This window comes from Siphateles boraxobius, unplaced genomic scaffold (assembly GCF_051911475.1).
Source record: "Siphateles boraxobius isolate OS27281-9 unplaced genomic scaffold, OSU_SipBor_1 25, whole genome shotgun sequence".
Classification (NCBI taxonomy): Eukaryota; Metazoa; Chordata; class Actinopteri; order Cypriniformes; family Leuciscidae; genus Siphateles; species Siphateles boraxobius.
This window is the reverse complement of record NW_027508866.1, coordinates 25,413,594-25,431,845: the sequence shown is the minus strand read 5'-3', so window position 1 is coordinate 25,431,845 and position 18,252 is coordinate 25,413,594. Positions and strand designations below refer to the sequence as shown.

The 18,252-nt window shown below is 44.2% G+C and overlaps 2 protein-coding genes across 2 annotated transcripts in view; one reads left to right on the top strand and one right to left on the bottom strand.

Annotated features, from left to right (window-relative positions):
* Positions 1–13,257: 13,257 nt before the first annotated feature.
* diras2 (DIRAS family GTPase 2) lies at positions 13,258–18,069 on the bottom strand. The gene is made up of 2 exons (XM_077243336.1): positions 17,860–18,069; positions 13,258–16,635 (listed from the first exon to the last, which is right to left on the bottom strand). Exon 2 carries the CDS (start codon positions 16,615–16,617, stop codon positions 16,018–16,020), a length of 600 nt encoding a protein of 199 aa, XP_077099451.1. The 5' UTR covers positions 16,618–16,635; positions 17,860–18,069; the 3' UTR covers positions 13,258–16,017.
* Positions 17,710–18,252, top strand: part of syk (spleen tyrosine kinase) — a 38,439-nt gene continuing 37,896 nt past the window's right edge. The window contains exon 1 of the mRNA XM_077243322.1: positions 17,710–17,729. The gene's annotated coding sequence lies outside the window, so the exon portion shown is untranslated. The remainder of the gene's footprint in view (positions 17,730–18,252) is intronic.

The following is an 18,252-nucleotide window of genomic DNA, read 5'->3' as shown; positions in this document are numbered from 1 at the left end:
GTTCTATTCTTGACATAAAGGCCAGAAGGAGCTTAATTGAACTAATCCCAAGAAGCTCCTCAGACCCAACCCTGTATTAGTGTATGAAACTCCCTTCAGAAAGATAGATAGCCAATAGCTTCTCTCTTTCTTTATTGTCTTTTTTTTGTTGCAAGGAAACATTTATTTCTTTATTCATAAAGAAATTAACAAATTAATCAATCAAAATTGAAATAATTTATTTATCAAATAGGCCAATGAATGGACATACTGTCACATTGAGTGTTTGTTTGCTGTTTTGAGTTTACTTTTGATCTGATTCCCCTTTCTGTGATTGTGTGTTTCTAGGTTAATTTGATCCATTTCACCTGTTGTCTTGTTAATTACTCGTTAGTTCATTTTCCCCAGCTGTGTCTCATTTCCCTGATCTGTTCAGTGTATTGTTCCTTGTTTGTTGTCGTTGTTCTGTTTCTTGTCTAGAGTATTTTCTCTGAGTGTTTGGTTTCCATTATGTTCTTTGAAAATAAAGTTAAGCTGCTGCAAGTAGATCCTGCGTGTGACAGAACAACAGACCTACAGACCTACATTGGATCTAGCAGCAGTAAAAGTGGTCACAATACGTCCAGTAAGTGAGATCCCTGAGCCAACCAAGTGAGTCTCCAGTCAGGATGGCCGCCATGTCAGAGTCTCCAGTCGAGATGGTGGCCACACCTGATTCTTCGTCTCAAGATGCCTGCCATTCCTAAATCCTGTCCCATCATGGCCACCATTCCAGAGTCTCGCCCCAAGATGGCTGCCACCATTCCAGAGTCTCGTCCCAAGATGGCTGCCACCATTCCAGAGTCTCGTCCCAAGATGGCCGCCTCCGTTCCAGAGTCTCGTCCCAGGATGGCCGCCGCCGTTCCAGAGTCTTGTCCCAGGATGGCCGCCGCCGTTCCAGAGGCTCGTCCCAAGATGGCCGCCACTGTTCCAGAGTCTTGTCCCAGGATGGCCGCTGCCATTCCAGACTCTCGTCCCAGGATGGCCTCTGCCACGCCAGAGCCCTCTAGTCTCTGTCCCAGTCCAGAGTCAAGAGGTGACTCCTGTCCCTGTCGCCGTCCAGGAGATTTCCAGAGAGGACTCTGTCAGAGAGGAATCTGTCTCCCGTCCAGGGAAGTCAAAGATAGTTATTAACTTGGGGGCCGCTAACACGACACCGTTCGAGAAAATGCTCGAGAACGCAAACCTTGAAATGGGTTCCAAGTTCTCCAAGGTAGAAATGTGACTTTCAAATGAAAGATTGGTATCAAAGAGCACACCCAGGTTCCTAACCGACGACGACGACCTTACAGAGCAGCCATTAAGTGTTAGACAGTATTCTAGGTTATTGCGTTTGGAGGTTTTTTGTCCAATATTAAGAATCTCTGTTTTTTCTGAATTAAGTAGTAGGAAATTACTAGTTATCCAGTTTTTTATATCAACTATGCATTCCGTTAATCTTGTGAATTGGTAAATTCCGTCAGGGCGTGAAGAAATATAGAGCTGAGGAGCATCAGCATAATAGTGAAAACTAATGCCATGCTTCCTAATGATATCTCCCAAGGGTAGCATGTACAGAGAGAACAGCAACGGTCCTAGTACTGAGCCTTGTGGTACACCATACTGAAGTTGTGATAGATAATACATCACTTCATTTCCTGCTACAAACTGATAACGGTCAGATAAGTATGATTTAAACCATGCTAATGCAATTCCACTTATGCCAACATAATTTTCGAGTCTATTTCAAATAATGTTGTGGTCAGTAGTATAAAATGCAGCACTAAGATCGAGTAGCACTAATAGAGAGATACAACCACGATCGGATGATAAGAGCAAATCATTTGTGAGTCTAATGAGAGCTGTCTCAGTACTATGGAACGGTCTAAATCCTGATTGAAAATCCTCGTAGATACCATTTCTTTAAGCACAAAGGAGCAACTGTGTCTAAAGTGCTGGAAAAGAGAGTCAAAAGTTTCTGTCGCAATATCGAGTTCTAAGCTATCTGGGATGCTGAGGAGATGAAACTGATCAGGAATGTTATTAATAAAGCAATCTTTAGTGGCATAAGTGATAGGTCTAACATATTTGTAACACGAAGTCGGCTTTGCAGCCTTGGCTAAATAAAGTTTACCCGAGACTAGATAATGATCTGAGATGTCATCACTCTGCTGCAGAATTATGTTATGTTTTGAGTTTGCTTTTGATCTAATTTCCCCGTTCTGTGATTGTGTGTTTCTAGGTTAGTTTGATCCCTTTCACCTGTTGTCTTGTTAATTACTTGTTAGTTAATTTGCCCCAGCTGTGTCTCGTTTCCCTGATCTGATTGTTTCCTGTTCTGTTCAGTCTGTTCCTTGTTTTTTGTCGTTGCTATATGCTAGGTTGTTCTGTGTTTGGTTTCTTTTAAGTTATTTGAAAATAAAGTTAAGCTGCTTCAAGTAGATCCTGCATCCTTCCCTGCTTCAACCTGTGTGTAACGCATATCCAAAAACTGTTCATTTAGCCCTCCTACTCTGTTTAACCTAAAGGTGTTTGAGGCCATTTTGACCCCACACTGTTACGGAGCAATTGTATAAAAATATACATTTTTAATAATAAAATGGTGTATTAGATACTTCCCGACTATACATTAATGGTTTGTTTTTGGGGATTTGTTTTTTAATTACATAGCAAAAAATAACAAAATTGCTCAATTACACCATTAGGTTGCTTATGAAATATTACATTTTAAAAAAAGAAAAAACTTTAATGAAGATCAATTATATATGACCTGTTTCTGGAGTTTGATCAAGGTGCTATAGGGGCAGAATCCTGCCATCTGCTAATTGGAGAAAAACCTGTAGGAATTAGAGTTGTAGAGCATATGTGTAATTGGAGATCCATTCATTTTTCTGGATGTGGCCAACAATTTTTATTTATTTTATTTTATTAGCAGACATGAACAGGAGTGATGAGTGAATACGTGTGTGTGTGTGTATGTGTGTGTGTGTGTGTGTGTGTGTGTGTGTGTGTGTGTGTGTGTGTGTGTGTGTGCGCGTGCGTGCGTGCGTGCGTGAGAGAGAGTGTGTGAGAGTGTGAGTGTGACCATGTTTGTTCCACATTTTGTTTGGTTGTACCAAGAACTTAATTTATTTATTTATTTTGGCTTTTTGACAAGTGAAAAAAAAAAATATATATATTGCTTTTCCCTTTCACTTTTTTTGTACACCCCTTCCAGACAATCAAACCCAGATTCCCTTTCGAGAGGACTCTCCTATTGCGTAAGTAGCTTACGCTATGGGGAAAACTCCTTTTCTCGAGAATATTGAAGTCTTTATGTAAAACGCATTGCAGCTGCACAGCTGACAGCAATGAACGAAGGAAGCTTGGTCATTGGCTGTGCTGCGGCAACTTGCTCGAACCAATGACGGGGCAACTCTGAATGCGCGACCAATGAGCGCGCTTCGTGCCCTCGCGCGTCAGAGCCCGCCAAGATGGGCGTGGCCAAGAGCTATTTATTGGGCGCCCCGTCATGAGAGTTCTTTAGATTTAATCTCCTTCAGCGAACACCTTCTTCGCTGGATCCTCCGGATTATTGAAGCCTTCGCCGCCGTCGAAAAGCATACCAGCGGGATTGATACGAGGACGTCGGCACCTTCAGCCGCCTTCGAATGCCATCCTACTGAGCCATCCGGCGTGCCACACACGCAAGTATCTTTACATCTGTTCGCCCCGCGACACTTGTAAAAGAGCAATTTTCTGAGGCGTTGTTTCAAATGCCTTCCTGCGCGTCGTGCAGAGACCTTCTCCCGGACGGGGATCGTCACATCATCTGCGCTCGCTGCCTGGGCCGGGACCACGCAGAAGCTGCTTTGACCAAGGGCGGATGCCCGGAATGTGATGACCTGGGTCTCTCCGCACTGCGGGCTCGCCTCGCCGCTTTCGCCGTGAGCGAGCCCATCGCCCCCACCCCTCTGTTTGAGCCGCGCACTAAGAAAAAGCGCCGCACACAGAGGCTTCCTGAACCGGAGCTCAGTGACGTCACGCCGAGCCAGTCTCCGCGTGCTTCACCGCCTCTCTTACCTTCCCCACCGCCGGTTCAGTTCACCCAGCCGGACCCACACCCCTCTAGCAGAGCGGTGGGCCGTGTGACTTTCAGCGCGTCCGAGGACGATGGGGGAATGGATGACAGCTTGTCCATCGACGCTGCATCGGACGACTGGCCGGGCTCCACTCTCGACCCCGCCCCGTCGACGCTAGCTAGCACGAGCGGGGGCTCCACAATGGATACGGAGATTATCCGCGTCCTCTCGAAGGCCGTAGAGGACCTCGGGCTCGATTGGTCTTCTCCCGAAGAACCAACCCGAAGCCGACTGGATGAGTGGTTTCTGCAGGGGCGCCAGCAGGCCCCTCGGCAAAGGCCTTCTCCCTTCTTCCCGGAGGTTCATGACGAACTCATCAAGTGATGGAAAGCCCCCCACTCTGCGCGTCTGAAGCCTTCTTTTTCTTTGTCGCTCTCCTCTGTGGACGGCGCGAAGGAAAGAGGCTACGAGGGAACGCCGCCTCTCGAGGAGGCCGTGGCCAATCATCTCTGCCCGCCCTCCACCACCGGATGGAAAGCCAAAGCTTCCCACCCCTCGAAGCCCTGCCGCACTACTTCTGCTCTCGCCGGTCGCGCCTACGCCGCCGCCGGCCAAGCTGCATCAGCGATTCACTCAATGGCGGTACTTCAAGTGTTCCAAGCTAAGCTTCTCCGCTCTATGGACGAGTCTGACCCCGAACCCGAAGCCTTTAAGGACCTACGCAGCGCAACTGATATAGCTCTGCGAGCCACGAAGGCCACCGCCCAGTCTATTGGCCGCGCCATGGCTAATTTGACTGTTCTCGAGCGCCATCTGTGGCTGACTCTAACGGAGATGAAGGACGCGGATAAGGCGCCGTTTCTCGACGCGCCTATCTCCACCAGCGGGCTGTTTGGACCGGCGGTTAAAGGTTTCGCCGAACGCTTCACTGAGGCCCAGAACGCTTCACAAGCTATGCGCCATTTCCTGCCCAAGCGCTCCAGCTCATCGTAGAGCAGACAGAGACCGCCACAGCCGCAGCGGGCTAGAACAGCTCCCACCGCCTCTCAGCCCGCGCCTCATGCTGACGCTCGACGCCGCTCGCGCTCCCACAACCGCAAGCCGCCTCCTGAGCGACCGGGTCCTCGGCCCAAGATTGTGCTGAACCCTGAGCCTCGAAAGCCGTCCTAGCCACAGGAATGAGAAGAGAGAGTGCGTGTCTCGCAAAAGCCGGACCACTCTCTCTGCAAAAGCTCAAACATTACCCAGTCCCCTTACAGGCGGCTGGAAATGTCCATACAGCAGTCAATGGGCCAGTCACAGAGCTCGCTCACCTGCAAACAAACAAACGCCGTTTTTACGGCGACGCACAGAAAACACAAAAAGAGTCTTTTTCTGCCTGTGTCACTAAGGGTTCACATGTCCACAAAGTGTGCATTCCCAGATACTGTCAAAACAGTGCCAAATTCATTCCCAGCTCAGGCTGCGCGCCCCATGAATGTAGATCACGTGCCTACGGTCATGTAAGCACCACTACACACAAGCACTGTTCACACAGTTATGAATTCATCCCCAGTCAAAGCGGGAAACATTATAAAAGTGACGCGTGTGCCTACCACTGTTTATGCACCCCCACTTATAAACACTGTCCTTACAGTGTCAAACAAAACCCCAGCTCATGCTGCGAGTTTTACAGACATAGCGCGCGCTGTTGTAAGCACACACGCGCCCATTCACTCAGCTGCTCAGCGCGCGCCCGCGCCTCTGAGAGCTACGAGCTCAGGCGATTCGCTGGCCGGGTCCCTACGTCACAGCGGCCCGCCCCTAGCCTGTATTCAGCCCATATCTGTACACGCAGCGGCATGGGAAAACATTCCAGATATGCCGAAATGGGTATTGAATATAGTAAAGCACGGATACTCGCTCCAGTTCGCTCGCAGACCACCACGTTTTACGACTGTGGTCGAGACGAAAGTGAGAAAGGAGTGTTCACAGGTTCTACGCACCGAGGTGCGCAAACTAATAGAAAAGGGCGCTGTGGAAACTGTTCCCCCCTCTATGAGCGAGGCAGGTTTTTACAGCCGCTATTTTCTCGTCCCGAAAAAGGATGGTGGTCTCCGCCCCATCCTAGATCTCAGACACCTGAACAAAGCACTAATGATTCGCTCGTTCAGAATGTTAACAACCAAGCATATCCTCGCGCAAGTACGCCCAGGAGATTGGTTTCTCTCAGTGGATGTGAAAGACGCTTACTTTCACATTCCAATAGCGCCTCATCACAGGCCGTTTCTGAGATTCGCTTTCGAGGGACAGACTTACCAGTACACAGTACTTCCGTTAGGCCTGTCCCTGGCTCCCCGTAAATTCACGAAATGTATGGACGCAGCACTTTCCCCCTTGAGACGAAGGGGAGTGCGAATACTGAATTATCACGACGATTGGCTGCTAACACACAGATCTTGGATTATCAGCCATTTAGAATGCCTGGGTCTAAGAATCAATTTTGCAAAAAGCATACTATCTCCCAGCCAGAGGATTTCTTTCCTGGGAATAGTTCTAGACTCGATGCAAATGACAGCGCGTCTCTCATCAGAGCGCGCGCTCACCATCCGGCGCCTTGCAACATCATTCAGGGCGGGCGCGCGCGCCCCCGTCAAGCGGTTTCAGAGGATGCTCGGTCTCATGGCCTCAGCATCGGCCGTACTCCAGCTAGGATTGTTGCATATGCGCCCTCTCCAACGCTGGCTCAAGAGCCGCGTCCCTACTCACGCGTGGCGTTCAGGCCACTTTTTAATCAGAGTGAACCACGGCTATATAAAAGCCCTGACGCACTGGAAAGCTGCCGACTGGTACCAGTCAGGCGTGAGTCTGGGTGTGAACACAAGGAGAAAGATGATAACGACAGATGCCTCCAAAATAGGTTGGGGGGCCCTTTACGAGGGCAGGCCTGTCTCCGGCTTTTGGTCAAACCCGGAGAAGCGCCTACACATAAACTGTCTGGAGATGAAAGCGGTCGCTTTGGCACTCAGAGCCCTGCTTCCACATCTAAAAAAACGAACACGTCCTGGTCCGAACGGACAACATGACGGTAGTGTCGTACATAAATCGCCAGGGTGGACTCAGGTCGAGCTCCATGCATTCAATGGCCAGGAGACTCATTTTATGGTCCCAGCACAACTTGCGCTCGCTGAGAGCAGCGCATGTGCCAGGCGCCCTGAACCAGGGGGCAGACATGCTATCCAGAGACAAGATTCTCCCAGGAGAATGGGCTCTCAACCCGCTGACGATTCAATGGTTATGGAAAACCTTTGGCAAAGCGGAGATCGACCTCTTCGCCTCCAAGGAGAACGCGCACTGCTCTCTTTTCTTCACGAAGAGCACGGACGCGCTCGCCCAGAGCTGGCCGAGCCGCCCCTTATATGCCTTTCCCCCGATCGCGATGCTGCCACAGGTCATCAGTCGGGTCAGAGAGGAGAAAAACGCAGTGCTTCTGATAGCCCCACTCTGGAAGAACCAAACATGGTTTCCAGATCTGATGCAAATGCAATCTGCACCACGGCCGATTCCACTGAGGCCAGACCTCCTCAGTCAGGCCAGCGGGATGATATTTCATCCCCGCCCCGATCTGTGGACCCTTCATGCATGGCCCCTCAACGGGTTCCCAGGAACCTCACGAGCGGAGCGCTAAAAACCATCGCTGAGGCTCGGGCGCCCTCCATGAGACGCTTATATGCCCAGAAATGGAAAGTGTTCAGTGACTGGTGTAATGCCAAGGGCCTGAACCCTGAGACATGCGAGATTACGAACGTACTCGCTTTTCTACAAGGGCTTCTGGAGGCGGGCCGCACCCCCTCCACGCTCAAAGTATATGTGGCGGCCATCACAGCGTCACACAACCCTGTAATGGAACGTCCATTGGGAAGAAACGACCTAATTATTCGTTTCCGAAGGGGTGCTAGGAGGATGAACCCTTCACGCCCCCCCTCAGTGCCGATCTGGGACCTAGCTACTGTCCTAGACGCTCTTAAAGGGCCCACGTTCGAACCACTCCGAACCGTGCACCTTAAACAGCTCTCGCTCAAGACTGCGCTCTTGCTGGCACTCGCCTCGGTCAAGAGAGTGGGCGACCTGCACGCGCTTTCGACAAGCGCTGCCTGCCTAGAATTCGGACCTAACGACTGCAGGGTCGTCCTTAGACCGAAACATGGGTATATTCCTAAAGTGCTCACCACTCCCTTCAGAGCACAGGTTATCTCCCTGACTGCGCTATCGTCTCCAGCAGACAAACACGACGCTAATCTACTCTGCCCCGTTAGGGCTCTCAGAGTGTATTTGGAGCGTTCTGCCCTATTCAGACAGACAGAACAACTGTTTGTATGCTTTGGCGGCCGTACGAAAGGTTCCGCCGTTTCAAAGCAGAGAATCTCTCACTGGATAGTTGAGGCTATAGCGCTGGCTTATGAAGCTAAGGGACTTCAATGCCCCTGGGGAGTCAAAGCACACTCCACCAGGAGTGTGGCTTCTTCCTTGGCATGGTCGAGCGGGATACCGATCGAGGATATTTGTGCGGCGGCAGGCTGGGCCTCACCGTCCACATTTATCAGGTTCTACAACCTACAGGTCCCGACATTGCATTCCAATGTACTATCAGCATGATACTAGTTGAACTACGAGTTCGTATCTAGATTATGTATGTGCTTGTGTCACACTGAGCGCCTTCTAGCCGCTCTGTATTTTTCCCACATATAAAGCTCGCCTCTGCCAGCTAGTTGGATGATAACTTTGCTTTTCAGCTCAGGCACCTGCCTCTGGCTATCATAAGGCGAAGTTCAGCACGCACGGCGTTTTGCATGGTGTTCCCATAGCGTAAGCTACTTACGCAATAGGAGAGACCTCTCGAAAGGGAACGACTCGGTTACTAACGTAACCTCGGTTCCCTGAGAGGAGGGAACGAGTATTGTGTAAGCTGCCGTGCTTGTGCTTGGTTAGTTCGCTTCAGTCGTTTTAACCTAAAGAACTCTCATGACGGGGCGCACAATAAATAGCTCTTGGCCACGCCCATCTTGGCGGTCTCTGACGCGCGCGGGCGCGAAGCGCTCTCATTGGTCGCGCATTCAGAGTCGCCCCGTCATTGGTTCGAGCAAGTTGCCGCAGCACAGCCAATGACCGAGCTTCCTTCGTTCATTGCTGTCAGCTGTGCAGCTGCAATGCGTTTTACATAAAGACTTCAATATTCTCGAGAAAAGGAGTTTTCCCCATAGCGTAAGCTACTTACGCAATACTCGTTCCCTCCTCTCAGGGAACCGAGGTTACGTTAGTAACCAAGTCGTTTTCAGGTGTGTGTATAGAGATAGATAATGTCACAAAAGTAACAAAACTGTTCACAACTGCTAACATTAAATGAAACAATATAAATGCACTGTGACCATATAATGTGTCTGTAAAGTAGTGACATGTGAAGGCCAAGTACGGTAACCCATAATCTGAATTGTCCTCTGCATTACACCCATTCAAGTTATTGCACACACATTAGGAGCAGAGTACAGTAAACACAGTACAGTATAACACTATAACACAGTAGTAAACTCTCTCTCTCACACACACACACACACACACACACACACACACACACACACACACACACACACACACACACACACACACACACACACACACACACACACACACACACACACACACACACACACACCGCCCAAGGAATGTTCTCTCTAGATCACAGCAACTTTGTAATAATACAATCATTGCTGACAACATTTATATTTATTCTTTTTAACAACATTTTACAGATTAATTTAACCTTTTCAATAGGCCTACATCTATTTATTTGTCCTAAGTGTTCTAAAGGTTGAGTCCACTACAAAATAAAGGCTAATTAGATTGGTTTTGTCAACTCGAAACTATAATAGAAACGCAGATACCATAGAATTGAATTAGTACTGTAAACTGAATACTATCTGTTGCAAAGTTGTCTGACTTCTTTAATAAAATATTTTTGCAAACTCCAGATAAGAGCTCACCCCAGGATCACTATTTAACAGCAAACACGTTGAAGATTAGCTGACAGTCAGTCAATTTGTTAAGTGATGAGCTGTTTATAAGCTGTTCCACGAGTTTACAGTTACAAATAATCAGATGGAGCAGGCGTATTAGGCGTGCCGTCCGAGCTCGGAAACTGGCCCGAACCCAGTACTCCTCCTGCATCCCTGGCTGCGACAGGAACCAGCTGAGTGTGAGGGGTGTATGTATAAATAGGCCTTCTCTCGTGAGGAGAGGATTTGATGGTCAGGTAGGACAAGAAGTCTGTAGACTTTATTGGGTTCAATGGACTTTCAATCATCAGACATGGTGGAAAGTGTTACACTCTGGCACAACAAACTGGCAAAATACAGAATGACAGGCCTAACATGGGTAGACAGTTTATCAGCTAGTAAAAACTGGATTGATGGTCATTCAATGTCGTTATCAGATATCCTGCTGAGGCAGATGTGCATTTAATGTGTTGTATTTAACTGCAGCAGAACAAAAGGTTCCAAAACAGAGACTGGCTAAATGCTGGATGAAGATATGGGGAAGGACCTTATCTCTTAAGTCTTGGGACAAACATCGATCAGATGAAGGAATCTCAGGAGACAGGAAGTGAAGCTAACAATCTATTTGGACATGTTTTGATTCCTTCCTTCCTTGAAAGCTTTAGCTGTTGCAGTTTCAGGGGTGTTTATCATCTTACCACTGTAAGTGTTGATTTGCTTGGTAAAAGACGACAGTCTGGAACACGATGGGACTAAAGAGGCCTGTTCACTTTAAAAAATATGCAGAAGGGAAGGCCACCATCCAGGCTTTTTTTTCTTTTGAAAAAGATAATCAAAAGTTTGTTTAATCAAAGTTTTAATCAATCTGTTGAGTGTTTGATATATGATTAAGAAGGGGAAATTACGGATCTAAGGATTCTTACAGCAACCTGTGTGTGGTTTCAAGAGTGCAAAATACATACTCCATTTATGTTATCTTTTTTCATATTGCTTTCATTTTTGATCATTTATTAGTTATTAGTAAATGAATGTCTCCATCTCAAGGGTTATAACATCCTTTGTCTCGTTCAAGCTTTGGTCTCACACAACACACTGCTTGGCTCAGTTTATCAGACTTTGACTGACAGGTTGGGAGCCATGGGTGTGAGACTGGCTGTTATGAATATGATAGGCCTGCACTTCCTGTCTGGGTCAATTAACACCAGTTTGATGATAACATTTAAAGCAGCCTGCCAAAGTGATCAATATAATAGTATATAAGTGTATATAGTATATATAAAATAGAAAATATGTGAACAAGTGACCAATTTCAGCCGCAGCTTCAGAGTCTATTCATAATGTAGGGGGCGGAGCTTCAGATGCTAGAGAGCATTTGATTGGACAGAAAATCTGATGAGATGCTGAAGTGCAGAGTGATGTCATCAAAATCATTGATCCATATTAGCGGAAGTGAGAGACTGTGCATTTTGAATGCATATATCTTCTAAATGTGAATTTTGTCATTGTTTTAGAGCACACCGGTTTATAGATAACAGTAAGACTAACATATTCATAGTAAAAGCCAAAAAAAAAACGATTTTGATTTCATTGGTACTTTAAGGGACAGTAGCCTAATCAACCTACTGCTGTCTTAGTCCTTAAATGGATAGCTGAAAAATGAAAATTTGCTGCTAATTTACTCACCCTCAGGTTATCCAAGTGTTGTTGTTTTTCTTCAGTAGAAATGTAAAGAAGGTTTATAGCTGAAACCGTGGTCCTTGGTGATATAATAACAATCATATAATCTGTGAATAACGGTGAAGCAACACAACTGACGCTGGTAGTTGACATGATAATGACGACATGGCGGATGTAGTATGTCCGGATTACATTCATACAGTATATAGAACATATTATTATTACATATTTAAATTAAGTACCCACTCAAGAGAGTATGTTATTTTGGACACAGCCAGTCATGTGTTTCCCTTTCTCCTCATGTGATCATGTCATGTGCTCTCCTTGCTTTATGTGTTGTTTTCATTAGTTGTTAGTCATGTGGTTCTCTGTTCTGTTTTGTCATTGGTTTATTGTTTATTGTTATTAGGTGTATTGACAAGTCATTAGTATTTGTGTATATATAGCCCTATATTCCTATTGTCTGGTGTCTAGCTTTGTGTAAATGCTGTTGGTGAGTTTATATTTGTTCCAAGTTTATTTCAAGTCTTTGTTTTGATCAAGTTTTGTTAAATAAATCTGCTCATGGGTTCAGTTCAACTTGCCTCCAGTGGATTCATTACAAGCTGGATTGGCTAAGGGAAACCCCAAAGTCAGAGCTAAAAACAAATAGGAAACAATGGCATTATTCCCATTTTCTACCTAGCAAATACATGTAACTAACTCTTATTAATTCAAGTGTGGGTATCTGCAGGTCGGAGTAATGGGCATGTCGAAAGGTCTTTACTATTGATTGCAAAAGCTGCCTTATGGTGTAGGGTTAGGGGTTATTTTGTTTTGTAGCGTTGTGTAACTTTTGCCACTTTTGTTACTTTTGTAACTACATGCCAACGAACTCTCATTAGAGTATAAGTAGACTGTAGTACACTGTTAGATTAGGTTTAGGGGTAGGGTTAGTATAATAAGTTGACACGTAGTTACTTATAGCTAGCAGAATTTCTCAGGTGGACTAACAAAATAATCTAAAATGGAGCCATTCTCCTGTCAGATTTGATGTCAAAGTCATCTGATATCATTGTTGCTAGTTTATGTTGTTTATAAATGACAGCGTGTTTTGTCAGATGAATGGTGCATTATGCATCATCATGAGAGAGCTTGATGCTTAAGTGCTGGCAGGTGCTCTATTATACTGTAGGACACTTGACTCGCCGATAATGAGCCTCGCGGGCTTTATTACTCTGACATGTCTAAATAGCACAGAAATTCTTCTCCCGTGCACCTTCCCCCCACACACACACACCAGCATCATTTCTGCCCAGAGTCAAACCATTCATAAGCAGTTTGAAAAGATACACGCATAAACGTGGCAGCTGCTAGAATGATCTTTTCACAATTGTTTGAATACAAAGGGAGCCAAATTTCTATTACAACCCTTAAAATGTACTTTCATGTGAAAATGATGGATTCATTTTCTAGTTACAGTCCTAAATAACTTTACGAATGAAGACATTCGATCAAATGCATAATATTATTTATTCTTGTGACCTAAAATACAATCATATAAACTTGTAGGCACACATGATGTCTATACAGGCATTTCATCAAAACAACAGAACAATTTTTATATCAGAACTCCTACTGTATAACAGAAACCCACTGTAAGCTTTGGGTCTTAGCAATTCCTGTACCCGTGATACACATTTTCACTAGCTACCGTACATTTGCACAGATTCTGCTATTCAAGTTAAATATCACATTTGATAAAGCTCTCCAATACTCTACTACAGAAAATATGCAACTGTTTACTTCATTCTAACCAGACAAGTGAGTTTCTTCTTGTAACAAATATAATATAGCACTTGAACTTGATTAATAGCTCACTGTACAAGAGCTGTCATGCTAAAATACATCATTAGAAAAGCTATCCTCTCAAAAGCACATGTTGATATTTCACTAAATATGTGTAAACACATGTAGATGATAGATCATGTTAGATCGCTTGAAAAAACACTGCCAACTGTAATTTTGTCAGCGATTAATATTATCATGTTTACAGTGTTAAAAAATGAATCTGCCAATAAGATTTACAATTGTTTAATTTGACTGTGTTGTAGATGATCTTTCCTTTCATACTATAATATCCCTTCATACAAATACTGTATATTACTGGGAAAATAGTCAACTCTGTGTTTGGAAGAGCACATTTATTAACTAATTAATAGAAAGAAAACCTAAAAACCCTGAAAATAAAACTAAAGCTTTGATACAATCCAATAGAAGGCATATAATAAAACTATGACAGCCATCCTTAAAACCTTGACAGTGAGTTGCACAACTAACACAGTAACAACCATTTAGCTTATTTTAGTTGATTACTACTGGCTGCATGCCTTGACATGTTACCATTCAGTTGATGAATGCGATCATGAACTGCCATATATGACGTCTCTGTTATAAACACATTAAATTCGCCCAGCCTGTGCTCTAAGAGGCAGCTGTTCTCAACACAACGGCTATAAAACTAATGCACCAATTTCAATCGATCTCAGGAATAGCCAGTGGTTTTAAAACCCTTGTCCTGATTTTACTGCTTTTTGAAATGCTTATTGATTTAAAAAAGGTATTAGTACTGCCACTGGGTCCACTGGGTTAGCATGGGGTTTTGTGGTCTAGAAGGGAGTAAAACTGAGAGCAGAACAGGTTGCCAGGCACTGATGTTGCTGTAAACTTTGATTACACCACAACTTCAACGAGTTGAAGGTCCAAATGTCAGTTTCAGTGCAGCTTCAAAGGCTTGACACGATCCCAGCCGAGGAATACAGGTCTAATCTAGCCAAACCATCACTCATTTTCTAAAACAAAAAAATAATATATACTTTTTAACCACAAAATGATCGTCTTTAACGTCCACGACTTCACACATTACGTAATCATGTTGGAAAGGTCAGGCGGTAACCTGACGTATGTGGAAAATGTACGGTAGGGCGAAAATCTCTCATCTAATTTTCTCCTCCAACGTCAAAATCATCCGACATCATTGTTTTACCTTTTATTAATGTATTTATTTTGTAAATGGCGTTTGACTTAGTCTTTCCACGTTCGCTTTGTAAACACTAGGTCAACGTGATAACGTGATGTGTGGTGCATCACAGTGCTAGTGCATTTGTGGTTAAAAAGAATATAATTGTTTATTTTTTTTAGAAAATGGGGCTAGATAAGACTCTTATTCCTCGGCTGGGATCGTGTCGAGACTTTGAAGCTGCATTGACACTGACATTTGGACCTTCAACCTGTTGATAACCGTTGAAGTCCACTATATGGAGAAAAATCCTGGAATGTTTTCCTCAAAAACTTTAATTTCTTTTCGACTAAAGAGAGAAAGACATGAACATCTTGGATGACATGGGGGTGAGTAAATTATCAGGAAATTTGAATTCTGATGTGAACTAATCCTTTAAAATTTTATGAACATTGGTTCTCTAGGCATTTCTCTACGGAGCCCCTAAAGGAACATGATGAAGGAAAAACTATGAGATGGAGGAAAAATTATTTGTCAATGCTTTTGCGTTCTCTTGCAAATGTTTTGCATTCCACCGAGAAACTTTGCGTACCCTCGCAAAAACGCTTGCGTTCCAGCAAGAAACTCAAAAAGAGAAAGAGCTCAAAATGTTTTGCGAGTGAACGCAAAGTTACTCCCTTGAACGCAAACATTTGTTAGAGAAGCATTGACTTGTTATTTGTCCTCCCATCTAATGTTTTTTTCCACCACCATGTCACTTTAGGGGAATTTCTCCAAAGAAAATAAAGTCAAAGAATAAGTAAAGAATGTATATTTTGCTCACTTTTTTGCATAATTGCATATAATGTTGGTGGATGGGACTAGTGCAGTCAGGCTCCTAAATGAAAAGGCATCATAAAAGTATCATAAATTGACTAAAGATCTTCCCCTCCAGTAAGCGAATGACTTAAGGAATATTGCGCATGAGTCATATGAACTGCTGTTTTTCATTTTGGACATTACCCCGTTTACTCAATATGGAAAAGAGTGCCCATTCTTCTTTAAAAAAAAAGTAATATTTGTGTTCCACAGAAGAAATAAAGCCTTGTTTACCAAATTTTCATTTTTGGATTAACTCTTTCTTTAAGATATCAGAGTAAACAACAGTTGTCCCACTAAATCCTTGCTCCTCTTCCAAAGTTCTTGTCTGCAGGTGTAAACGGTGCATTAACGCCATCAGCAAAACGTTTTGGTTTTCCAAACACACTTTGGTTTTTCACATGACCACACATTTGCCCTTGAGCTTCTCAGCTCTTTTTTGCTGCTTGCTCTTCTTGCCGTCGATCTGAAGGCTCACAGTCCTGCGTTTCTCCAAGTTCAGAAGCTCCTGAAACAGCTCCTTGACGTTGTGATTGGTCTTGGCTGAGGTCTCCATGAAGGCACACTTCCACCTCTTGGCTGTGGCCTCTCCGTCCCCGCTCTCCACTTCACGGCTGTTCAGCTCGTCGTTCTTGTTTCCCACCAGCATGATCGGGATGTTCTCAATGTCTCCCTTAATCAGGCAGATCTGCTCAAAGATGGGCTTGAGCTCCTCCAGAGACTGTTTGCTGGAAATTGAGTAGACTAAGATGAATGCGTGGCCTTTAGTGATGGACAGGCGCTGCATGGCAGGGAACTGGTGGCTGCCGGTGGTGTCCGTGATCTGAAGCGTACAGATGCTCTTGTCGCAGCTGATCACCTGCCTGTAGGTGTCCTCAACGGTGGGAATGTAGCTCTCACGAAAGGTTCCCTTCACAAAGCGCAACACCAGCGAGCTTTTGCCCACTCCACCGGCTCCAAACACAACCACCCGGTAATCGTTGCTTTGTTCTGGCATAGCGGCACTTGAAAAGACCTGGATGGAGGCAAAGTGAATGGAATGTTTATGAAATACAAGCACCAAAAGTTTGATATCCCATCGACAACATTGTATTTGCATTATAAATCATGAAACGAGCCAAAGATTATATTATAATATTATTATGATATTACATTATTTTAAGTCTATGAATGTTTTAAAACATGATTTCAGTAGCCTACAGAGAGCTCTCTACAATATAAACATAAAAATATATAAAGTAGGGGTGTAAAAATATATTGTTTCACAATACATCGTAATACAAAAATGCATCAATATGTATCGTGGATAGTGACGATATGTATTGTGGATAGTTCAGTTTAGTGTCAGTACTACATTAAACTACTATGTATAATGTTGAATATAATGTAGGCCTATAATAATGCAATCAGGGGGATATTTGTGCATCCTGATAATGCTGTATGTATTAGGCTATGTTACCAGTAAAAACTGGCCTACGTTATTTTAAATAGGCTATATCTAGTACAAGTGCAAGTATATTTGTCTAAAATAAGTCAGTATTTTCAGCTCCAGAATCATTAATATTTTTATTCTGGTGTCTCTATTGTCCTGTGCTTTGGGTTTCCAGCAGTAAGTCCAAGCCTATTCATTTACACCCACAAAGTAATACCAAATTTAGCGTGTCAATCAACTGTACATTTTCGGTTAACCTTGTACCATATGTAGGCTATTGGAGTATCGCAGTAATATCGTCGTGAGTTCAGTATCGCGATATGTATCGAGTCGTGACATTAGGGTATCGTTACACCCCTAATATAAAGCATTAAAAATACATGCAATTAAAATCAAAGTAAATTCAGCTTTCTTATAATGAGAGTCGATAGATACTGGCCAATGAGACCTCTGCCAGTCTGACATGTAGGTTTCCCTGGTCCAGCAGGACGAATATCAAAGCCTCAATACAGGAGCAGCACATGCTCAGTGAGCACATGGATGCAAGCAAAAACTGGAAATCTAAATTTAGTCTTTTATTTGACGGTAAACGGGTCATGATGTGATGCAGCGCTGTTTTTGGTGGTGTAGGCAGAATGCGGAAAACAATACAGACCAACAGAAAACAGCACTAAACTGTGAGTACCACTATAAATTTGATATTCCTTGTTATATAATAAATTATATATAAGAAATATGGTGCATTTTAAATAATAAATAATACCGATTTAATTCGCTGGTTTGAATGGATGCGCTTCAGAAACTCACCTAAACGCTGATGTACAAAGTCGTAATTTTAAATTCCCGTTGTCATGTCGTGGTGGACGATGGAGATGATGGGATGTGGGTTGTTTTTCCTGAGGTCTGCGATCCCTCTAGTCTAAAGGTCCATCTGAGGCATGACTGTGATGTTTAAAGGGAGCGTGTGTTTCCTGAGTGTCTGCTGACTCTCTCCCGTTCTCTCCCCGTGACGTCATCTGGGATTTCAGCCCGCTGCAAAACACACAACGCAGCCCTGCCTCATTCTATTCCTCATATTAATCAGACCCTTCCGTTTTTATAGTGGGCTGTAGCCTATACATATAATTCGGCTTTGTGAAGTTAAGAAATTTAAGATTAAAATGAGCATTTCACACTAAATGTTGCCATTCGAAATGTAAA

Coding starts and splice junctions, on each gene's coding strand:
- diras2 (XM_077243336.1), bottom strand. CDS start 16,617: ATGCCAGAACAAAGCAACGATTACCGGGTGGTTGTGTTTGGAGCCGGT.